The 26,022-nt window shown below is 38.4% G+C and overlaps 1 protein-coding gene across 1 annotated transcript in view; it reads right to left on the bottom strand.

Moving 5' to 3' along the window:
• DCDC1 (doublecortin domain containing 1) overlaps positions 1-26,022 on the bottom strand; it is a gene marked incomplete at both ends in the record, with an annotated part of 429,210 nt that overhangs the window by 392,866 nt on the left and 10,322 nt on the right. Inside the window, 3 exons of the mRNA XM_082661206.1 lie at positions 17,142-17,304; positions 17,766-17,922; positions 19,148-19,417. Coding sequence (XP_082517332.1) covers positions 17,142-17,304; positions 17,766-17,922; positions 19,148-19,417 — 590 coding nt within the window. The remainder of the gene's footprint in view (positions 1-17,141; positions 17,305-17,765; positions 17,923-19,147; positions 19,418-26,022) is intronic.

The following is a 26,022-nucleotide window of genomic DNA, read 5'->3' on the forward strand; positions in this document are numbered from 1 at the left end:
TCACTTTGTAATCTTAAATTGATAGGAATTAGAATCAGACAAATAAGCTAGAAGTTAATGAGATCATATATGCCTGAAAGAACTGAGAACAGTGGTCAAATAAATACTTGTACATGTATGTTCATAGCAGCACTATTCACAATAGCCACAGATGGAAACTCAATCTCTACCAATGGGTAGATGGAAACATAAAGTGTGGTGTAAACATATGATGGAATATTATCCAGCAATAAAAGGAACAAAGTACTGATATATACTACAATGTGGATGATCCTCAAAACATTATGCTAAGTCAAAGAAGCCAGACATAAAAGGAGATACACTATATAATTCCATTTATATGAACTACCCAGAATAGGTAAATCATACAAACAGAATGCAAATTGATGGTTGCCAGGGGCTGGGAGGGTGGGGAATGGGGAGGAATAAACGGATAAGGGGTTTTATTTTGGAATGATGGAAATGTTTTGGAACTACATAGGAATGGTGGTTGCACAACACTGCAAATGTACTAAATGCCACTGATTGTTCACTTTAAATGATTGCTTTTATGTTATGTGAATTTCACCAAAATAAATAAAAAAGGAGGAAGAAGGGGAGAAGGGGGAGGAAGAAGGAGACTGCTAATGGCCAGTATCTCTGAAAATAAAAAAACATCTCCCACTGGGAAAAAAATAAATTCTTGTATTTTGATAGGAGTGTACCCACAATCTGGACACGACCCCCCCAGATGCTTTGCATTGTGGAAAGGGTATAATCCTTTAAACTAGGTTTGAATCTCAGCTCTGTAAATTAGTGGCCCTAGATGAGTCATACCTCCCTGCATCTTTGATTTCTCATCTACAAAGTATGTAGTGGATACCACTCCACCAGCTGATGAGGGTTAAATATCTTACATGTAAAAGTACCTAACACGTTGAGGTCACTCGACAAATGTTGGCTTCTTTCCCCACATCCCTGAAGTCCCATGCTTATGGAGCTCTAGAGTATATTAACTGTTACATCAGAGTCCAACCAGAAAAACAGAATCCATTCAGAGTATTTGAGCAGAGGGACTGACTGCAGGGAATTGGTTATGTAAGTAATGGAAAAGACCCAGAAGCAACAAAAGGACAGTGACACAACCCAGAGATTAGCAACAGCAAAAAACCACTCCCACCAAGACCAGAGGGAGAAGGTGTGACAGGTACCCAGATTTAGAAAATCTTACCAATAAAGCGTTTTTCCCTTTGATTTTTCTGACCAGGCCAGAATTAGGTTGAGGTGAGTGAAGGGCCAAGAATGCAAAATTTAAGGAAGCATGCTTGGGGTGGGGCAAGTGCACAACCCTCAAAGTGAGTGCCTCCTTAAATCTTGTCCTGTAGGTACTACACTAGTCTCTCCCTAGTCCCAGCCCTGGCTTTGACTATCTCTTCTATATGCAGAATTCCTGAAATTCCATGAAAAATCATGCTATTAGCCAGACACCGTTTTATATGATTTACAGGTTTTAACTCATTTAGTCCTCTCAACAACTCTATGAGAGGACTATAATACCATTGTAATACCATTATCCTCATTTACAGGTGAGAAAATTGAGGCACAGAGAAGTTAAATAACTTGCACAAGATCTCACAGCTTGTAGGTGATTGTGCTGGTATATGAAGTCAGTTCTAGAAACTGCTCCAAATCACTACACTCAAAAAAAAAAAAAACCACTACACTCTTCTGTCTCCATCATACATTTTCTGCCATTTTTTCAAGTTCAATACGTCTGAAACAAAATTTCACATTTTTTTGCACAACTTGATGCACCCTTCACACTTCTTATTTCTGTCAATGTTTCCACTTTTTTCAAGGTTTTCCACTATCTTGGGGAGATTTTGAACCCTTGTTTCCTATTCATTTCTCTGCAACCAATTGTTTATTCATTCAATGATATTTATTGGGTGTCCACTCCTCAAGGCACCAGGGTGACAGCTGTGAATAGGACAGAATAGCTTGTACAGATCACAGCCTCTTGGGGAGAGACAAACAGTGGAAGTCCTCTCTGAAGACGGGACATCTGAGCCGAGAGGCCTGAATGATGAGAAGTTAGTGATGAAAACCTGAGGGAAGGAGCATTCCAGGCAGAGAGAATCAAGCACTGAGTCTCCGAGGTGAGAAGGAGCTTGGCGGGTTTGAGAAAGAAAAATAAAGTAAGTTTGGACAGGGAGAGAATATGTATGGATAAAGCCAAAAGGTAGAAAGGGGCTAGACTGTGTAGGCCAGGATGAGGGGTTGGGGGTTTATTTTGGATGTGATGGGAAGCCATTGGAAGGCTATCAGCAGAGCACCTTCTGAAGATCAGACTGTAACGGAGTGTAGGGAACACTGGTGGTGTCCCCTGGATTCTCTTCACCAGGCTAGTGTGCCCAAACTCCAGCTGCTGTGACTCCAGGCCATTAATGCCTCACAGCTGACCCTTCTCCAGAGACCTGCCCGTCGGCTGAAAGGAACCAGCCAACTAGTCAGGAAATGCCTGTGAGGTGATGAGCTCTTCCTTCCTACTCAGGGGGACAGTCCACAGCCAACGACTGGGGGGACACAACAGCTAGTCCCCTTGCCTCAGGGAGGGGCAGCTCAGCGGTGTGTTTCCCACTCCAGACTGGGACTAGACTTCAGCTTAATACAGGGCTTGGCCAAGCTTCTGCCTCTGCCCTGTGCTGCCTCCCTCACTCCTTCACAGGTTTCACGTGACAGTGTTCCCTAAGGCCCTTGCACAAAAATCACCATCTCAGGCTCTGCGTCTAGGGAACCTGACCTCAGACAGAGTCAAAGAAGGGAGACCTAACTCTCAGCTCTGCCGTCTTCACAATAACTCTTCAAAGCATCCTTTCTTTCCATTCCCAGCCAGGCCCACTTGCCCCCTGCTCTCTCAGCCTCATCTGAGAGATCATCTACAAGAGCATCCTAATTGTATTTGACCCTCCTCCATTACACCTGACATTCTATACTCCAATTACAGCTGAATTTCCCTACAACAGCAATTTTGTCACTGCCCGATGAAAAAGTTCTGGAAGTTAGCTTTTGAAGTTTTCCACGAGTCAGTCAGCCAGCCAGTCTGTCTGTACGTCTGTCTGTCGGTCAATCAAGCAGTCCACAAATACTTATTGAGCCCATCTTATATGCCAGACCCTGTGCAAGGAATATGAAACAGACACAGTCCCTTCACTTAAACGCACATCTAACAGAAGAGTTTACTGACAATCTGACCCTATCCAAACTTACTTGGTTTTATCTTACTCTAGTTTATAGCACTACCTAAGCTGTCTGTTGATTATTCCATGAATACAACAAGTTCATCTTTAAGTCCATCCTTCACCTATTCAGACTCAAGTCCTTCTCAAGATCCAGTTTAAGACCTTCCTTCAGCGCTCCAGCCTAAAATGACCTGTCATTGCTTGAATCCTTTGAGCATTTGCAGCCTGTAACACTCACCCATATATTCATTCAACAGTGTTTGAGAACTTACCCCATGCCAGGCACTGTACTACCTGCTAGGGAAAGAGTGTAAACCATCTGGAATTATTATGTAAATGTTTTATAAGTGTATATCCTATTTCTGCTTCCGTATTTAAACCCTTAGAAAGTAGGAATCAAGTCTGTATTTCTCATTACTTGCTCCAGGGTATATAGAAATTCACTGCACATGGTATAGTTACTAGATGTTAACTTTTCCTGTGCATTTAAGTGTTCAACTGATACAAATTTAATTTTATGTCACTTTTCATAACATACCAATTACGCAAAATAAACTTTATTGCCTATGTGTATGTACCTACCATCTTTATTTCCTACCTCTCCCCAGTGTGAACTTAAATATGATTGTTCTACCACCTTGATGTTCACTAATGACCACAATGGCATACAATTTTTTCAGGAAAAGAAGAATACTTGACAAGGAGAACTGCTTGGCAAATGAAGGTCTAGAAGGAGTGGAATAGACTGGGATGAACTCAGAGTATATTTAAGGTAAATGCTTATATTTTCCTCAAGTCTCCCTTTGAAGGTCGTCTCTTCTAGGAAGTCTTTTCCAGCTTGGACCCCCTGCTTTCTGCTCTTTGTGAAGACATCTACCACTGAACTGAACCCATTGCACTAGCACTTTATGCTTTCTTGGCTAAACATGCACTGCTTATCTGGGGCGTGGAGTAGGTGCTCAATAAGTGTTGAATGAATTAATGAATGAACCTGTCTTTTATTCCAATAAAACATTTCAATAAAAGGAATATATTCATAATTCTATTACCTAAAAACAACTAAGGACACTTTACTCCACTTAAAAATTAGGCAGCCTAAATTTTTTTTTAAATCACATTTCTGAAGTTCCAAATAGGTTTTTTGAAAGAACTCTAGGTGGATCTAGGAAAACCACATAATACATTTTCAAATAAATTTGAAAATATTCTTTACAACATAAATTATATATAGGTGTTTTTAAAGGTACTCCTACTTTCCAGATCCTTGTCGATAAACATGGAAAGACTATTGGAAATATACAAAACTTTTTATACAAGTAAAGATTTTTAAACCAACCTGCAAAGCAGCCTAATGAAATAATACTAATGATGACTAAAACATATTAATAATATACTAGATAGGCAGCAAAGCCTTAAAAGCATGGGCTCTGAAGCCATACTCCAGGGATCTGAAACTTAACTTTGCCTCTTGCTAACTCTGTAACCTTGTGAAATCAGTCAATTTCATTTGTCTTAGTTTTCTTATCTGAAAAATGGGAACAATAATAGTAATTCCCTTACCTGTTTTATGGATTAAAGAAATTTCTACAGATAGAACACTTTTGCGTTAATATGAAACACAGTGAATGTTGCTGATATTATTATCCTCCTCGTGATTTTCAGCAAGAAATTAGCATATAGAAAGCAGTGCATTAAGTACTTTGTATACACTAACTGGTCTTATCCTCAAAACCCTACGAAGCAGATAATATTACAATCTTCATATCACAGATGAGGAAAATGAGACCTGGAGAAATTAAGCAACTAGATCTGTATAATAAATCACTTAAGAGAATCAGAGATCAGACCCAGGCTGAATGATTCCAGAGCCTGCTTTTTTAACTGTGACACTGTACACTCCCTCAAGTGCCTAAAAAGTAATAAAAGAATTCCCTTAATTTAAAATAACTGGATTTCCCATGCTTCTTACTTTCCCACTTTCCACCATCATCCCACCTTAGCACCCATTTAAAAAGCATCTGCCTTTAGTGGCTATATTTTGTTCAAAATGTCCTTATGGAAACCACTGTGACTCAGTTTACTAATCTTTGTGTCTGTTGTCAGTCAAATAAGGTTTTTCAACCTCAGCAAGCGTTGACATTTCTTTGTTCTTTGTTGCGGGGGGGCTGTACTATGCGTTGCGGAATGTTTAGCAGCATCCCTGGCCTCTACCCACTAGATGCCAGTAGCACCTTCCCCATTAGGATAACCAAAAAATGTTTCCAGACATTGCCAAATGTTCCCCAGGAGTTGAAATTTCCCCTAGTTGAGAACCACTGCAGCAAAGGAGTTTGAGACAATCCCCCTCTGCAGAGGTGCAGGGCGCTGTGAATAAGCTACTGGCACACACCATGCTCTTTTCCGATTCCAACTCCTGATCATGACTTTTCCCCTCCCTCTTTGCTGGGCTATCTTCCTTCCTTCTCAACTCAGTGCCACCTCCTTTAATCTACCCTCTTCAAGCTTCACAGCCTCACCTTTGCGTCCCACATTTTATTGAACTCTTCTGTTTTTGTATGTGTGTCCCTGTCAGACTTTGAACATTTCAAGGGTATGAAATGTGATTTCATCTGTGTGCCTCCAGTATCTGGTATGTTGTAAACAGGTGTGCTTGCTGGATGTTTAACAAAATAATAAAAGTTGATCATACATATTCAATGTAAGCATTTGTTCCCTGCTGCAGAGCCAGCACCTGAAATAATGTTTAATCCCATAGTAAATGCTTAATAAATATTTGGAAAATATTTTTCAAACATGTCAGATCAGAGTATGACTATTATTTCATTAGGTGGGTATTAGGTAATATTTCCATTAGGTAGATATTAACTTGACTTATATTTTCTTTGTATATTGGAAAAAGATTACATTTTTATACTCATAACTAATTAGCATTTTCATTACCATGTCCCTCCTTGAATTTACTCAGAAACCAGAATATGTATCATGGAGGACAAAGTAAGAAGAAGCAAAAAAGTCATAGGCTTAGTGCATTACTTTGCAAGGGTTCAGAACTGTAAAACCAATGAAACTTTAAAAATTATTGATTCTAACCACCCATTTCATTTACTCAATTAGTCATTCAACATACATTCACTGAGTGCCTACCAAACGTTCCTGCACAGGCTCCGGACACGCAGGCTCAGTGGCCATGGCTCACGGGCCTAGCCACTCCGCAGCATGTGGGATCTTCCCAGACCAGGGCACAAACCCGTGTCCCCTGCATCGGCAGGCGGACTCTCAACCACTGCGCCACCAGGGAAGCCCTCTTGGTCTTTTGGGAGAACAAGAAAGGAAAACAACACACAGTATGACAGGTGCTTAGTCAGAGATGTCACAGGGTATTGAGGGAGCCTGGAGTAGGGCACATGCCACAGCATGTGGTGGCCAAGAAAGTCTCCCCAGGGGAAGGGTGTGAGGTAGGACTTGAAGGATACATGGAGTTGGGAAAGCATCCTCCAGGGAGGGGAAACAATGTAGGTGAAGACCCAGAGTTATGCAACAATATGATGGACTGTTGGGAGGAAAGTGAACACAGAGAGGCCAGAGATGGGAGCAAGGAAGGCGGGACGTAGCCTATACAGATCAGAGCCTCTGCACAACTCTAAGAAGTCCCACATTCCCCAAAGCAAGCCATTCTATCTAATCTTTTGGACAGGAGGGACTACTGGAAAAATCTTCCTTACGTTAAGGCAAAATCCATTTCCCTATGGAACAAAGCTATCGGGGTAAGTGAGGACGAGTACAGATCTGGAACAGCATGTCTTGAAGTGTGCACCACAGGCCTTCTATATGAGAACCAACTGGAGGACCAGGGAACCCTCACATTTAGCAACACGAGGTGAATCACAGCTCTAGGGACATATGCCTTCATATGAAGAAAGGTGATGAGGGCTGACAGCCAGGGTAAGCGTTATTACATCCAGAGGCAAGAAGAAAAATAGGATCTGACTCTTTTACACCAGCTTGGAGCACCTAGGATGCTCAACAAAGACCTGAGTGCGTTTTAGCCCTGGTGAGAAAGAGGGTTAAGCAAGGCTGGGAGTGGGTGGAATACGGAGTAATCAAGCAGTGAGGGGACTCTTGGGCATGGGGGACAGGAAGCCAGTCTGAGTATTAAAGCAATAAATGTATTGCCATCTAAACCCACTTTGAACTTCTCAGGAAACATAAGAGCCATGGCTAACAAATGCTCTCTACACCTCTGTCTTTTGTTAACTTTCTTATCTCAAAACCCTGACACCCCTCCCAGGGCTGAGGCTATCTGGTACCTTTGTAAGAATTAGAAAACAGCCTCGGGCCTCCCTGGTGGTGCAGTGGTTGAGAATCCACCTGCCAACACAGGGGACACGGGTTCGATCCCTGGTCCGGGAAGATCCCACATGCCGCGGAGCAACTAAGACCGTGCACCACAACTACTGAGCCCACGCGCTGCAACTACTGAAGCCCACGCGCCTAGAGCCCGTGCTCCACAACGAGAGAAGCCACCTCAATGAGAAGCCCGCACACCCCAACGAAGAGTAGCCCCCGCTCACCGCAACTAGAGAAAGTCCCACGCGCAGCAACAAAGACACAACGCAGCCAAAAATAAATAAATAAATTTATTAAAAAAAAAAAAAAAGAAAACAGCCTCTCCACCCCCACCCAGCTCCACAGTCCTTCAGCTGTGCACGACAGGGAGCAGTGGCCCGAAACCTTTCCAAAGGTCACCCCGTCTCCTCTTTCTTACTTCCTCACTTTCAATAGTAGTTAATAAGCACCTACTGTATGCAAGGTACTATGAGAAATACAAAAGGAAGTGTTAAATGAAGAAGAAAGCCTCCCCCCACCTCCCCAACCACCAAAAGAAAAAAAGATTGAGGGTAGAGAATGGGTAAAAAAGGGCATTCCTGAGAGGATGTGGGAAGACTGAAAATCACAGATCTATAGGTTCCTGGGAGAATAATTTATCCCAGCACTCCACTTTGGACCATTGTCTCGTCTCAGACAATCATTAGCATAACCATTAGCCTCTCTGCCATGTAATTATTCTTGGGCTGGCTTACTCTGGCCCCCTGCCAAACGGGAACATTCACAAATCTACATATGAATTTGGGATAGGGGATTTTTAATATACTCCTTCTAAATGTCCACTCACTGTTTGCAGCCAGGCAGCCTGCTCTAATGAGGTCTTTACCCTCCCCTCCCACCACCACCTCATTGGAATATGGATGGTTCATCATGGTACCTATTTGGTCCGTCATTCAATCACTGAACAACATTTACTGAGCAACTATTAAGTGCCAGGTCCCGTGCCAAAAAATGATGGTGAACAAGGCAGCCATGGTTTATGCCCTAAGGAACCTGGTTTAGAGGGGAAAGCAGATGTTTATTTCACCAGTCATTATAAATCTGATGGTCACAAAAGGGTACATTGAGAATGAGCTTATCCTTACTAGTGGGAGCTTCCACAGAAAGTAGGACCAAATACAATGTCAATCCGTCCATGAAGCTCGAAAGCAGGAGCCCTGGAGCTCCCCTTTGGAGAGTTCCTCAATCTCCCCCTTGTTGACGGTACTCTCAGCAAATTCTCTGTCCCTACACACACAACTGTCAAAGAAGGGGTCCTAGTCTCACTTTATCATCTCATGCCCTCCTTTAAACTTGCTAGCCACACCTAGTGGGTTCCAAAGCATCATGACCAGACCCGTCCCAGTGTTTCTCTCTAGAAAGTTAAGAGCCCACTGGGTGAGGATAGGGGTGAGGCCTGCACTCTAGTGAAGTTCTAGTGAAGGTCTGTCATAACCTTGGGAAAAACTTCCCCAAAGGGCTACATCCCAGTCAAGTCCCCTTGACTGTTCATGTTCATACACTTACTCTCTTGCAACACTCAGAGAATATTATGCCCCAACCATAGGATGTACTTTATTTTGAAGAACCCACAACCTATTTTATTTTCCTGGTTTTGTTTATAACCAAATCATGAAAAAAATAAAGCATGTTCTAGCATTAGAAGGTCTATCTACAGTATCACCACATTTTCTCAGTCTACTTTAATGAAAGCCAATACCCGCCAAGAAATTAAATAAACCTGAGTGCTCCCCACATTGTAATTTTCCATTCTGCATGTGCAAGGCAAAGAGAATACTGCCTTAGTCTGTCACCAGAATAAAAACAGCAAACTTGCAACTTCAAGTCCATGGGCTTATTAAAAATCTTATTTTTAAAAATTCATTCTCTTGTAGTTGGGCGATAAACTTGAAAATACATTAATGCTCTGACTGTCAAGTAAGTATAGATAATGACATTAAATGTGAACAAGCACATCATTTCATGGGTGCAAGACGAGTTTATAAAATATAAATGCTCTGACAGTAAGAAAACATACTGCTATATTCAATTATATCATCTGCTCAAAACACAATTGCTTCTGTGTTTGGTAAATAGACTAAATCCAGGTCACATTCCTGTGTTCAACTGAGTTTCTAGTCACTCCCTTTTCTCTAAATACTTGCGTTCTTTGTTTCTACATGTTCTTAAGTGTCATCATTTATTGCTATAGGCATGATGGCTATACTTAACTCATAATGACAGTGGTTGTCATTAGATTTTAACTCAGTAACACTAGTCTGACATATCATTTGAAGTATGTCTTCAATTTAAATTTGATTAAAATTACAAACATCCCATCTATTGTGCCAATCAAAATGTTGTCACCCTTTCCTTGAACTTTTCTGTGAACTTTCTTGAAATAAGTTATGGCAGCTTAAAGTTAAGGCTCGCCTTGGGTCATAAACATATTTTAAAATACCACTCTTGGAATTGAGCAGAGCAAGGCCAATTGGGGCTCCTTTTCTAAAAGGACTTGATTTTGACTCACACCCCAGAAAAATTCTCAAAGCAAAAAGTACAATATAGTGAGACTTCCAAGGCTTTAACTCAGATTCCCATATCATGCTGTAACACAAGTGCTTGGTAGGGATTTTAATTTGGTTGTATGTATTTTAAGATCTCGGACCTAGCAAATACCTTTGGTAGTAAAACCAGGTACTTTCATGTATGCAAAACTGATGGAAACGTGTTGAGCAAGAGCTGGAGCAAAAGAAGGAAAATAGATAAAGAACATGTGCAAATACAATGTTTTAGACACATATACACCAGGCTTCTTACATACATCGTCTTATTTACTCCTCATAGCTACACTATTGGGCTCAATTTATGGATGAGGAAAATGAGGCTAAGAGAGGTTAAGTGACGTGCCCAGGTTCATAGAGTAGTTTGCTTCCCTGGCAGTGATAAAAAAGTAGAGACAAATTATTGTGTTGTTGTTGCTGTTTTCCCAAACCCAGGCAGCTATTCTGGGAAGGTAACAGTGGACACAAGGTTCTGATTAATAGCCTTGGGATCTTTTTTTTTAGCGTTTTTCTATGTATGGGAAGATGCAAGAGCCTGGGCTCATTGAAAATATTCCTTTGATATGCATCTTTTTAAAGATAAATAAATAAATAAATAAATTTATTTTTGGCTGTGTTGGGTCTTCGTTGCTGCGTGCGGGCTTTATCCAGTTGCAGTGAGCAGGGGCTACTCTTCATTGCGGTGTGCGGGCTTCCCATTGTGGTGGCTTCTTTTGTTGCGGAGCACGGGCTCTAGATGTGCGGGCCTCAGTAGCTGTGGCACACGGGCTCAGTAGTTGTGGCTCGCGGGCTCTATAGCACAGGCTCAGTAGTTGTGGTGCACGGGCTTAGTTGTTCCGCGGCATGTGGGATCTTCCCGGACCAGGGCTCAAACCCGTGTCCCCGGCATTGGCAGGCAGATTCTTAACCACTGTGCCACCAGGGAAGCCCTGCCTTGGGATCTTAACAGCATTTGGAACTTTAGTTATGTGTATGAAATGCTATTCTCTGTGTTCTATTTTGACGATGGATTTATAAACATTTTCAAATAATTTATCGTTTTTTTTAGAAAATTAAGCCACTATCCAATAATCCTTTTAGATATTACCTCTATTATACAGGTAAGGATAATGACATGCAGACCAATCTGCCCAAGGTCATATAACAGGGACTAGAATCTTGCAATACCACCTGACTTCAAGTCGAGTGTTCTTCCCACTAAATAATAATGCATTTCTCATGTCTCTCCTAACAGATATCTGAAAGCTTCAAAAACGAATGGTTTGGAAGGCAAAACCCTGAAAGAGTATGTATAGACTATATAAATGAATTCTCAGGTAAAGTAGCAAGCAGGGTAGGTAGACAACTGCCTAAGAGATTTCATTTAAAAAGGTTACTGCAAACGCCTGGTTCAGATTTTAAATTCCCTCCTTTTGTTTCCATGACATCATTTATTCTTGTGATACTACCCTTTTTATTGCCTTTATAACACTTAACACTGTCAATAAATAACTTATTTCGTTCTCTATATGTTTATGTCTATTGCTTCTTCCACCTTATTAGAACCAGAGTTCCACAAGACCTCTGTCTTGTTCACACCATATCCTGGCATACTTAGGGATTCAATAAACACTACTTGAGGAAATGACTGAATGAATGAATGGTCTCTCTTTAACTATTCCTCTGTCTCCTTAGACGGAACCATATTTTTTTTTTATTGCCTTCCACTCACTCTCTCAGCTCTAGTCAGGGAGATGTTCTCTCTGTCCACTTTTACCCATGTAGCAAACAACTCAAGGTGATAAAGACAGCATTTATAACCCTTCTGAGTTAATATCCTAGTGAGAATTAAAATTTATCAGATTTCTTTGCAGCTATGACAGAAAGACCATATCCAAAACGCTTAAGGTCAGATATGATTCCATAAGTAGAAATTTTTGAATTTCAAAAATGTTAATATGTTACATATATCAAATATTATGTAATGTGCCCAGCAAGGTCTAGGAGAGCAGCCCATAATCAAACACATTAATTATTTTTCTTCAAAACAATTGATTGGTTATACCAAATAAGGTCCTGCTATTAAATGAGTTATGAAAAAATTGTTTGGTCATCTGCAATTTTGGATTTTAGAATTGCATATAAGAGACTGTGGACTTGTAGCACTAACTCAGGGGTTGTAAGGAGAAAGTATAATACACTTTAAGCACGTGCTGAGTGCATGGCATGCAGAAAGTATTCAAATTATCAGGACAGTTATAGGTTTGCAGGCATCTTCATTAAACAAGTGTAGCCTCTGTGTGCATATATACAATATATACAATTCAACAATTCATGGATATGTCAAGAATTTAGATGTTTCTCAATGATTTGTTATTTTGACAGTATGAGATGTTGCCATATGCTTGCTCTAAATTTTCCTACTGGCTAAAGGATTCCTTTTGGTGGCAGGGGCCGTCCATCTCTTGCAATGTCTTCAGACCCACATCTGTTTATATAGTAAGGATACTGTACACATTTCTAGGTTTAAAACTTTTGAAATAGGGAAATATATAAAATATACGCCTATAGTTTTACCCTCACTTGTAGAAATAGATAAAAGAATCATGTGCTCTCTCAGAAGTGGGTTTTTTTTCTCTGCATAATATCATTTTCCTGCTTTTGGTATATGCAGCTAAGTGGGAGAGGAGGTGGACTGACAATCTCACCTAATACCTATACTATACAAACAAAATGATAATAGAGAATTTGGGAACACCCACTCTAACTCCTGTTGCAGCTGCCCAAGTTAAGTAGTGGTCACGCTATGGGTGAACATCACAAAGCCCAGTATTAGCTTTAGCAGGACTAATGCAGCCATCGGTGTAGACAGCACTGTAGCATTGTCCTGAGATCCAGCAGCAAGAATAGCAAGTGTGATGTGGGTAGTGGATCACTTCTTGAAACTTGTGCTTTTAACACAACCATTTAAAAGTCGACAAATTCAGGAGACATATAATGGAACAGAATATAATGCATGAATCCAGGTTCATTAAACTAATGCATTTTTTGAAAAACAAAATATGACAGAACATTTCATTACTGATGCAGATATGAGAAAAAGTGTTATGCTGCTATTTAGAATGTGTCTTGTATGCCGTGGAATTGAAATATTTCCAAATCATCAATAATTAAAATGATGAGAATCCATCATTTCACTGACATTTACTTCTACATGAAAAGATGGCCTATTTTAAATGTGCTCACACATATTCTTGTCAATCACTAGCTGTCACAGCAAATTATTTCATTTTGTAGATCACATGGCAGTTAGCAGAAATCTCTAGGTTTAAATTTAGATCTTAGGTGTAGTATCAAGAACTCTTTTCATGGCTTTTTTTTTTCTGTGACTACATCTTCACAATACAGTATATAAAAGATGTAAAATCCTATTCGTAATACTCAGTTTCACTTCTGGTTAACAAAACTCAGGACTGAAATGAATCACTATAAATGATAACACTGAAAGCCAAATAGTAGAATAGGATATACAGGAAAGAAGGAAAATACAAAACTAAAAACAATAAATGAATAAAAATAAACAATCAGAACTCCATACACAGTGAAACTTGGACCTAATGAATTAGGCCCAAACAGATTTTTTCCCTCATCTTTTTAAGACATTTAAGCTACTGCAGAGCATGAACCATTTCTTATGCTAGGTTTGCATTGCCTACAGCTCCTAGCAGTTGTAAAGGAGCTGAACTCTTATAAACCCCATGAATCTGATGCAAGAATTTTTACTGTGCCACTATTAAGTAGAAGATCCAGGACACTGTGAATAAAACCTAAACTGTATGCCCATGAATCTGAAAACTTTAAAAATGCCTTTTCAAACAACTCATTAACTACATCTTCACAGTTCTAGAGGAATCATTAATAAATTTCAGAATCTTCAAATGGCAGAATTACAAGACTTAATAAGACAGTTGATCTTCATCAAATCTCTTCATAAAAATGCTTTCTGTTTTTCCCACACACAATTAATCTTTCTGTTTAGGTGTTCAACTTCAAATGTAAGAATTATTCTAATATTGCATTTCAACAGGGAATGCTTCATGTCAGTCTTGACCTTGGCTTGACCTCTATATGAAAGCTCTGTGTTTGGAGGTATGTGATGAATAGCTCTCCAGCTTTCTATTAAATCCAGTGCCACTGGTTGTCAACAGTGATGCTCAAAAGAGTGGTAAAATATTTCAAAACTCAGAGATGTTCTGCAGGTCTCTTTCTACCTTAGTAAATCTGGAAATAGTTCCAAGGCAATTTTCACTCTCTACACTATTTTTCTAAAGAATAAGAAAATAATGAAGTATGGAAATATAATTGCCAAAATATACATAGATTTATTTGGCTTTCCTGTGCCAGAAATAAAGTGAATTTTCCTTTGGAGGGCCCAAAGCATTCGGTTTAAAAAATTTTTTTTAATTTAAAATCAGAGATGAAGGGATAATGACAAAAAAAGAAATCAGACTATGAGTCCCTTTTTTTATCTGTCTCTGATCTGGCCTCGTACCTGGCACATAGTAGACTCTCAATGAATGTTTGTTGAATGAATGAAAATCAGTATATTAAAATAATGACCAGTTACTGACTCTAATGCTTGTTGGTGAGTTGTACATAAAATATTCATGCTCATTTGGAAAGATACAACAGTAACACCAAATTCTACCAGGAGTTTTCCTCCAATTTACCTTAAGAAAATAGAATTTTCCAACTTCTGAGAATGCCTCCTTACTCTAAATTTATCTACCACTTTCAAAGCTACTCATGCATGTTTTATTTTTATGGTAAACTCATGACAACAAGTTGGCAAATTATCGATTATCTATGAAACTCATGCAAGAAAGGTAATTTTAACCTGATTTGAAAAAGTGAATGTGTAGGTGGTATACATATATGAAATCTCCCCACACCCCTCTCAAATTATATACATATATATGATAAATTACATATATGAAACAAAGTATTATTTAATATATATATAATAAATTATTGGTGTTTATATTCTTGTTCTGAAAGAAACCAAGTATCAATTTTTAGGCTTATAGGCTTATCTATGAGCTTAACTTAGACAAGTGGTTTTTCCCCATTATACTTAAGTCTTTTTAACGGACATGTGATGTGCTAGTCTGTATCCAAGCTCACCTACAATTTCTTTTCTCAAAAGACGAGGCACATCTGCCACCTGCTCTACTCCGTGTCCCAGCAACAACTGTCGAGCAGCATAAAGATTGATTATCAGTCAAAAACCATTGCACAACACCAGATTTTGGTGGGTTAAGCTTGCTGATCCAGCAAGAGATGGTGTGAAATTTTCAGGAGTGTGTGCCAACATTTTGGTGCTAAAAGAACAGCAGTGCATGTCACAGTGAAACACAGCCAAAGATACGCAGACAAAGCAGAGAAGTTTTTTGTTCTAGACTTGGCTTTAAAAGGATAAAAGAGAAAACAAAAAGTAGGAGGAAATTAGTTTGTACATTTAAAAATCATCCACCAAGCTTAGTCATGTGTGTGACATTGTTATTTTAGGCATACATGTCCAGATCTTCTAAGAAGCTTAGCTATAAATAATTTTTATATATCTCTTGCAAAATACCATAATCATAAGAACGGCAAGTACTTCTGATTAATAAAAATAAATGAGGATCTTAAGGAAGCATTTATTATATATATATCTGAATATAAAAAAGTCACAGAAACATTTACCCACAAAGACTCATGCTTTTATACAAGCAGATGATTCACTGAATACAAAATAAAGGCAGCCATATTTTAAAGTTGAAGCAAAATTTGAAAAATATATGGGTCTACACTACTGCATAGGTAATTTTCACTGTGTATTGTAGCAACAAGTTTCTTTACAAGGACCAAATTACCTTGAACTTTCTAAGGAATTCAAGAAATTATTTCCTAATGATCAAGTATTCTTAAAGAGATAGACATCCTAGTATCATTTTATATAATAACATTAATAGAAGAAGAATTTTCATCACTTCATCTGTAATGAACTTCAGAATTACTTTTTTTCTACTTATGCAATTACTGCCTAGACTTGCCTTGGGTTCACTGGCTTTACAGCAGTTGCAGGAAAAAAAAGAATACTTCTAATAAGGTATAAAAAGCAGAGGGGAATACAGCAGTTAGATACACTGAATTTGTATGGCAAAGTTCTTATGTCATTTAAATGTGATTACCATATACAGCACTTGATAACAGACCCTGGGTATGACATGCTTAGAAGAATATTCTTACACAGTGGTACTTTTATTTCTCTCTTAAAACAGATTCTTTCCCACTGAAAAAAATTTTTCTTTTAATTTTAGAAAATCTCCACATTTCTGAAGTGTTAGAAACAATGGACTTTTAAAAAAGACCTTACCTACAAGTGTGTCTAAAATATACATATTCATATTTTGTAAATGTAAAATATATATACATTTCAAGGTTAAAAGTCAAGCTGTAGCATTTATCTTATGAAAAATTTCATTTGGAAAATCACATGTATATAAGAATTATATGTTCATTACTGGCCACATTTTCAAAATTATGTTAATGCCATCTGAAAAAAGACCAAGAGTGTAAATGAATAAATGATACTTGAAACTTTGAACTATTTTCTGAGAGAATAAGTCTAATGAATTATGTCTGTTGAGTGTCACAGAAACTAAACAGTAAATTCAATAATCTCTGATTTAATTTATTATATTTTCACCATTTAACCTCCTGCAGGCTCCCTAATGTCTATTCAGATCTATATTAAATTAAGCACCAATGCTAATGAAGGGCAATAAACGTGGCTGTCAGTGGATTTTTCTTTCATTAAGCACATTATCCTCTTACTGAGCTGTAAATGCGTAAACATTAGTTTTGTTAAACCATGCAAAAAAGACAGAATGAAAATCATTTTTTAATTGCACCCCTTAAGCAATTTACTGTGGGGGGGGGTAGGGTGTTGTTGGTTTTTTTTTTTTACCTTTAATTTTTTTGAATGGATCTAAAAAGGGCTCTCCCGTTGAAACATAAACATCGGCTTCACAGGGTATGTCTTCGGGTTTGAGGGCTTCAGTGCCGTCTGCCAAGAATACTCGTCGTGCAGCCATGTTCAGATTCAGCTTTTCCGTGCACTCCTCCAGCAACTAACAGAAAGCAAGAGGTAAGAGAAAGGGATTGACAACAAAGAAAGTAACACATTTCCGCTAAACAAAAGATGCAATGATCAAATAGAAACCCACTGAGCCACTTGCCAAGTTAAGTAACTCAATAACTCCGCCAATATGGTTATTTTGTAGCAGTTGAAAATATACAAATAGGTTAATCACAACACTGAGAATATTTGATTCTCAAATTCTAGTCCTTGAACATTCCATCATTTTAACAATGCTATAGAGATATAAAGCCATTGTATCTGTTTAATTAAATATACTACTTATATATTGATAAAAAAAGGAATGCAATGCCTGTGAGGTCTATGTATATACATATAAGCAATTTACAGATACAGAAAATTTTAAACAATAAATGTCATCTTTCTCACTTTTCATAGATAAAGAGAATAAGGGAAGAAATAAATCACTGAAAACTTTTGGACACCAGTTACCAAGGTGATGGTTGGTACAGTAACTTTGGCAAAAACTGTTCTAGATCCATTTTTGTAAGCTGTTACTCTAATCACTCTGGGTTGAAGTTTGTATCTTTGAGACAATCTATGCCAATCCTGGTGCAACTTAAATTTTAAAGAAGAGGACTCTGCAACTCTGAAGAAAAAAACACACAACAATTTGTGCACGTTGATTAGTAAAAATATTTAAGTAAATATTACCCTGGGTATTTTCTACAGATATAAGCACTAACGATTGTTCCTAAATATTCCTCAAAAAAAAACCAAACCACCTTTTTATAGGATAAGATTGCCCATATATGCTTAAATATTTAAAAATATTTAATACATGATAAGTTTGCCAAAACTGTTCATGTAAAACACATATCTCAGAATAAACCATTTAAATCATTTTACTATAAAACATCACAACACTCATTTTTAAAAAATACACATATATATATGCTATATTCTAACAGAAAGCAAAAAAAAATAGTAATACGGTCTTATCATCATGAAATAGTAAATGGCCTAGATTTTCCCTTAAGTTTTCATGTTTATCAAAGTTCTTTGATTTTTTTTTAAAGATTTGAAATTCAAATACATCATACTAAACTTTTCATTCTGAAGTCAATTTTATTGCTTTCATTTCAAATTGCTTGGGGGCAGTAAGAGAAGATTTCTAAGTTTTGTTTTCAGTCAAAACCAGTTTCAATCTGTATTATGTTTCTCAGCAAAAGTACATGTAAATGACTAACATGTCATACTTTTTACTTAAGAGTTCTCTAGCTAACCCTGGTAACTCCTAATGCCACAGCAGCAAAGTAAACATTTTAAAGTAAAAATGTGAGATAAATTAAAACCACGATATATCCACCTATTTGAACATATGAAAATAATGTGAATATCAGTTTCTTAGTTTAATTTTTATTTTTATCAACATTTTCTTCTATCCATAAACTTAACAGTTTATGATAACAATCTTGATGTGAAAACATACACAAAATGGTTTTAAAGTTCATTTCAATTTCATTTTATTTCAAATATTGGTTAAATATCAAAAGTATGCATTTCTACTTTTACACAAATATCTGGTAAACCAAGGTATTTCATGGTCTTAGCCTGATTCTGCTTCAAATATTCCTTTCAGAGTTTCATATTATCCGCGTTCAAGTGTATCTCATGTTCTCCCCAAGTGTAATTAGCAACATTCTACTCAGGTGCTTTCAAAGAAAAGAGTAAACAAAACAAAAGCAGAAACAAAACTCTAGAGATGTGTTACATTTTAATGTTTGAAATAGTCAACTGAGTCATTATAAATTCTTCTCAAAGGAAAAAGCTTCAACAGTCAGTTAAAAAGAACAGAGAACAGCTTTGATTACCTCAGTTGACCCACTGGAGCACTGACAGGTCTGTTTCTCTTGGATGCTGATATAAAAAAAGAATTGTTTTTACTGTTTGATTTGTAGCTATCTGGGTCTGATATTTCATCATGGCTATGATCTGATGCTGTTTGATGTGTGGAGCAATCTTGAAGTCCTGACCCTTCTGATGCTGCCGCTGAATGTAAAAGTCTGTTGGGGCCAAACTGAGGCTGCAAATAATCTTCAGTAGGTTTAATAACTGCTTTTGCCTGGGATGACATAAACTCTCTGAAAGAAACAATGCAGGGAAGAATATAGTGAATTGATGTGTGATCACTTATTAACAGCTACCACATAATAACTAGTTGTGTGCTATGTGCTAGACAAAACATTACACACTTAGACAGTATTTTGCTTAAGCCTTACAATATCCCTGGGAGGTGGGTATTATTTTTATCCCCATTTTACAGATTTAAAAAGTTGTGGCTCAGAGAGGCTAATTAACTTGCCCGTGCTCACATAATCAGTAGTTGACTTGGTGGGAAACTGAACAGCAAGATGTCCTAAAATAAAACCCACATTCATAACCATTAAATTTAATCACTTAATGAAACTAATGAAGAAAAATTGTGTAATGCTTGAAGCAATGTTAAGTAACATTTTAAAATTCTTACATTGATTTATTAAACACTAGCACTCTGTTAAGTATTAGTAAATATAAAAATTAAAGAGATGTGGCTCCTACCCTCAAGAAACTTGCAAACTATCCCCTAATAAAGAGAGAAGGTATGTTAAATAAACTGCTTACAACTGGGTGTATATTAACCTTAAGTGCAAAAAGAATTCCTTGAAACTTTTGTGCGTTGGAATAAAGTTGGTAAAGTCTTTACAGCAGACCTGGGATTGGGTGATAACTCATCCTGGTTTGCTCAGGACTGTCCTGGCTTTGGCACTAAAGCCACATATCTCAAAAATTCCCTTAGTCTCAGACAAATTGGGATAGTTGATTACCCTACCTGGTATTTAAGCTGAAAGAGCAGTATTTAGATGAACTAAATACTTTAACAGGGGACCACATGACCTGGGATGATATGTAAATCTATGCAAATACCAAGTCAGAAAGATGGAAAATGTAGAATTGCTGGCATGATAAAATGAAACAAGCTTAAACATATTTGAGAATATTGAGCTGTTGGGTAGAGGATCAGCCATAGGGGATAGTTAGTTTCCATGTATTACTGTAATTGGGGCTATTTTTATACCAACCATACCTGACTCTTTCCAATTTGCTAGTTCCTCAATAGTCCTTATAAGTAATATAATGTAACCTCCCCTCCACACACAATTACAAAATAACACATGCTTAGTGTGGAAAGCTTGGCACGAACAACCCCTACTCCAAATTTTTCTCATGCACACATTTCATTATAATCATAATTATTTCATCTGGCCTGTCTTCTTTATGTCCACAAGGGTGTAAAATGTTTTATTATTTCCTCTGAAAGAATGGAAGGTAGTTATGTGCCACAGGGTAAATGGTTGCATGTGGATGAGAGTTGACACAGCGGGTCAGTGGAGCTCAAACACTGGGATCCAAGCAGTTGTATTTTGTTGTTGTTGTCATCACATGTTTCTATCCCAGTCTGCCCTGGACTGTGCATAGCACTGAGGAGAGAAATGGCCTTCCCTACATTCTGAGGATCCACCCAGGTTCATAACTGTGGCAAACAGCATCTTGAATGGATCACTGGACTTTAGCTCTGGCTGAGGTGGGACCTCCCTGCAAACTACCTGATGGCAGTGGGGAGTGGTGGTATATGGCAGCAGTCATGTCACAGTGGTGGTGTTTCTGCAGCAACAGCAACAGAGCTGCAAATGGTCACCAAGCTCTTCAACCTGGGGGAAGAGCAGTAAAGCCAGGAGGAAAGATCTGCAAATCTCATAATCAGCTCCCAGTGCCCATACACAGTTACTTGGAAAGCAAATTCTCATGTAAAGAAAGAAAAGAAATTCTCTACTAAATGCAGAATGAGGTGTCTTTCTTTTTTAATGAATGCATTTTGTTTACTGTCAAATATTTTTACAAATATACTAATGATTTTATGTAATAATCCATTATTCTACTATCACAATGCAAAAAGGTTATTAATTTTTGCATATTCCAAAGCTTCAACCACATCATACCTTCATCTTAATACTTTGCCTTTTTTACTTAACACTGTTTTACAACAATTTTTCAGATTGGTATATGGTCTTTACAGATTTTACTGGAATGTAATATTTTTGTCAAGCATATTTTGCTTTTTTTCCAACTGAGTTGTATAAGGGTTATCTATTATTTTTGTCTGCTGGAATATCTTTCCCCTGTATTATGGTAACAGAACTTGCATCCTTTTGAGAACTATCCATCCCTACCCCTCCCAACTCCACATGATTCTGGTAGGGTTAGGAAAATAAATTATATGAGATTTACCTGGTAAATGGTAAAAAGAATTAAACTATATGCTTCTATCATATATGTATTTATTACTTATTTTTCTCTAGTAATTTATATGTAAAAGGGGAGAAAGGGTAGTTTTTCATGTTAAAAAGTAACTACTGTTTCACCATCTTTAGTCTTCAGCTTTTTTTTTTTTTTTTTTTGGTGGCATTGGGTCTTCGTTGCTGCGCTGGGCTTTTTCTAGTTGCGGCGAGCAGGGGCTACTCTTCGTTGCAGTGTGCGGGCTTCTCATCACGGTGGCTTCTCTTGTTCCGGAGCACGGGTTCTAGGAGTGCAGGCTTCAGTAGTTGTGGCTCGCGGGCTCTAGAACGCAGGTTCAGTAGTTGTGGTGCACAGGCTTAGTTGCTCTGTGGCATGTGGGATCTCCCCAGACCGGGGATCGAACCTGTGTCCCCTGCATTGGCAGGCACATTCTTAACCACTGCGCCACCAGGAAAGTCCCTAGTCTTCAGCTTTGATTTATTTTATCAACACTGAAGACAGGTGTGCACTAGTTCTTACACACTGTGGAACTGTTCTTTCTTGTAACAACTGATGTGTTTCCTAGTCATTGTGTGCGTGAGAGGAGGATCACAGAACTTGGCAAAGCTAACTTGTCCTACGTGGGAATTAAATTCACACACATGGTTTGTTAAATTAATGCTGGAAATGAGGGTGTTAGGATCATTCAGTTTGCAAGGAATAAACAGGCATTTGGGTTTCAAGTGATAGAGCTTATAACAGGATACACAGAAAGTTAAGAAAGGAGATAAAACCACTCTAGAAGAGCACAAAGAGAATTAGAAGACCATTTATTGCTCTCTAGGATATACTAGTGACTTAAGAACAACTCTAGACCATTTTTTGACTTAATAACCTCATCTCTCCTTCTGTGTCTATCTGCTTCCTCTTTGTACATTTTATTGCCTAACCTATCTCTGTTCTCCTCCTCTTTCCTCATGGCTTCTGCTAACTTCCTCTATGTATCTTCCCATTTCTATACCACATGACTTTCTGCAGACTCTCTCTGTATGATACATTCAATTCCCCTGAAAGTTTAATTTCATCACTACCCAATATAGGACACCCCTGTTGGATAGAACTCTCAAGCTGGACAACTTCATAAGCCACTGGCAAACGTGTGGATGGGAAAGTACCCATCAGTGGCCAAAAAACTATGGATAGGACAGCAGGATAATAAGGTACAGAGGAGTTAGAGTAAGATGGGTCTCAGATGCCTCCCAAAAAACGAAAATGTAATTGGCAGGGAACTTGCATGGCCTATACTGAGATAAGCAGAGATACTATAAATTTAATTGATTGAAAAAGTCCTCACTAAACATATCACACAATTTAAATTACTACCAGATGTGTTTAACGATCTGTTTCCAGGCAAGTTTATTTTATATTAAAAAGATAAAATGTTAAAAAAAAAAAACCCACTACTCAAAGGCTGTTTTGATACTTCTGGTTATTTTAATTTTAGCCATTCACTTTTTTTTTAAACATCTTTATTAGAGTATAATTGCTTTACAATGGTGTGTCAGTTTCTGCTTTATAACAAAGTGAATCAGTTATACATATACATATATATATGTCCCCATATCTCTTCCCTCTTGCAACTCTCTCCCTGCTACCCTCCCTATCCCACCCCTCTAGGAGGTCACAAAGCACCGAGCTGATCTCTCTGTGCTATGCGGCTGCTTCCCACTAGCTATCTATTTTGCATTTGGTAGTATATATATGTCCATGCCACTCTCTCACTTTGTCCTAGCTTACCCTTCCCCCTCCCCTTATCCTCAAGTCCATTCTCTCGTAGGTCTGCATCTTTATTCCTGTCTGGCCCCTAGGTTCTTCTGACAATTTTCTTTCTTTTTTAGATTCCATATATATGTGTTAGCATACGGTATTTGTTTTTCTCTTTCTGACTTACTTCACTCTGTATGACAGTCTCTAGGTCCATCCACCTCACTACAAATAACTCAATTTTGTTTCTTTTTATGGCTGAGTAATATTCCATTGTATATATGTGCCACATCTTCTTTATCCATTCATCTGTCGATGGACACTTAGGTTGCTTCTGTCTCCTGGCTATTGTAAATAGAGCTGCAATGAACATTGCGGTACATGTCTCTTTTTGAATTATGGTCTTCTCAGGGTATATGCCCAGTAGTGGGATTGCTGGGTTGTATGGTAGTTCTATTTTTAGTTTTTTAAGGAACCTCCATACTGTTCTCCATGCTGGCTGTATCAATTTACATTCCCACCAACAGAGCAAGAGGGTTCCCTTTTCTCCACACCCTCTCCAGCATTTATTGTTCGTAGATTTTTTGATGACGGCCATTCTGATTGGTGTGAGGTGATACCTTATTGTAGTTTTGATTTGCATTTCTCTAATGATTAATGATGTTGAGCGTTCTTTCATGTGTTTGTTGGCAATCTGTATATCTTCTTTGGAGAAATGTCTATTTAGGTCTTCTGCCCATTTTTGGATTGGGTTGTTTGTTTTTTTGATATTGAGCTGCTTGTATGAGCTGCTTGTATGAGTTGCTTGTATGTTTTGGAGATGAATCCTTTGTCAGTTGCTTCATTTGCAAATACTTTCTCCCATTCTGAGGGTTGCCTTTTCGTCTTGTTTATGGTTTCCTTTGCTGTGTAAAAGCTTTTAAGTTTCATTAGGTCCCATTTGTTTATTTTTGTTTTTATTTCCATTTCTCTAGGAGGTGGGTCAAAAAGGATCTTGCTGTGATTTATGTCATGGAGTGGTTTTGCCTATGTTTTCCTCTAAGAGTTTGATGGTGTCTGGCCTTACATTTAGGTCTTTAATCCATTTTGTGTTTACTTTTGTGTATGGTGTTAGGGAGTGTTCTAATTTCATTCTTTTACATGTAGCTGTCCAGTTTTCCCAGCACCACTTATTGAAGAGGCTGTCTTTTCTCCATTGTATATTCTTGCCTCCTTTATCAAAGATAAGGTGACCATATGTGTGTGGGTTTATCTCTGGGCTTTCTATCCTCTTCCATTGATCTATATTTCTGTTTTTGTGCCAGTACCATACTGTCTTGCTTACTGTAGCTTTGTAGTATAGTCTGAAGTCAGGGAGCCTGATTCCTCCAGCTCCGTTTTTCTTTCTCAAGATTGCTTTGGCTATTCGGGGTCTTTTGTGTTTCCATAAAAATTGTGAAATTTTTTGTTCTAATTCTGTGAAAAATGCCAGTGGTAGTTTGATAGGGTAGCCATTCACTTCTAATTGTACAGAAATTGAGAACGTAATATTGTGATTTTAAGCCCAGTCTCTGGACCATCTGGCACAGTAGTTTGTTGTCAATGTTGGCACAAAGGGATATGGGTTGCAAGATAGGATTGTCCTCCTTGATGCCAACCTTTAGAGTGAGCAAACAGCTGCCAGCATGATTATCCCATCATCGTAATACAGGACTTTTTTTTTTTTTTTGGCTGCATTGGGTCTTTGTTGCTGCACGCAGGCTTTCTCTAGTTGCAGCGAGCGGGGGCTACTCTTCATTTCAGTGCGTGAGCTTCTCATTGCAGTGGCTTCTCTTGTTGAGGAGCATGGGCTCTAGGTGCATGGGCTTCAGTAATTATGGCATGCAGGCTCAGTAGTTGTGGCACACAGGCTTAACTGCCCCGTGGCCTGTGGGATCTTCCCAGACCAGGGCTCAAACTCGTGTCCCCTGCATTGGCAGGTGGATTCTTAACCACTGTGCCACCAGGGAAGTCCCCATAATACAGGACTTTATTCCCCCTTCAAAATCCTCCCCATTTATTTCTGAGTCCCTAAGGTAGTGCACTATAAATTCCTAAAATTGCCTCCTAAGTCCCTATAAAAATCTGTTGGTGAGAGTCATAGCTGTTTCATCTTACTACCTCACTGCTGCCACTGGCCATCACAAGAGCAATGAGATCCACATGGAGGTGCTGCCTTGTAGTATTCCCCAAGATTCCAGTGCTTGGAATGCCAGAACAGTTCAGTACAGAGGTGGGAAGAAGAGACATCTCTCTAACTCTATTTTATACTAAGTCACCTGGACACTGAAGCAGGTGAAGTTGTAGGCAGAGTCCCAGAAAGTCTTCATTGAATAGTTTCATCAGCCCTTTTAGCCCTTACCCACTCAGTTACAGGGACACTAACCCAGTCCACAGGCTAGATAAGGAATAAATAGTATATCATACCCCTCATAATGACAATAATAGTAACAATACTAACAGTTAATGACTACAAAGCACTCATTGTGACAGTCACTGTTCTAAGCATTTTACTTATATTTACATTTAATCCTTACAACAGTCCTATATTTTTCCTTTTACAGATGAGTAAACTGAGGGCTTACAGAACTTGTCAAAGGTCACACAGCAGGCAGGTGTCAGAGAGAGGAATCAAATCCAAGTAGTCTGG

This window comes from Grampus griseus (genome assembly GCF_964374135.1).
Source record: "Grampus griseus genome assembly, chromosome: 8".
Classification (NCBI taxonomy): domain Eukaryota; kingdom Metazoa; phylum Chordata; class Mammalia; order Artiodactyla; family Delphinidae; genus Grampus; species Grampus griseus.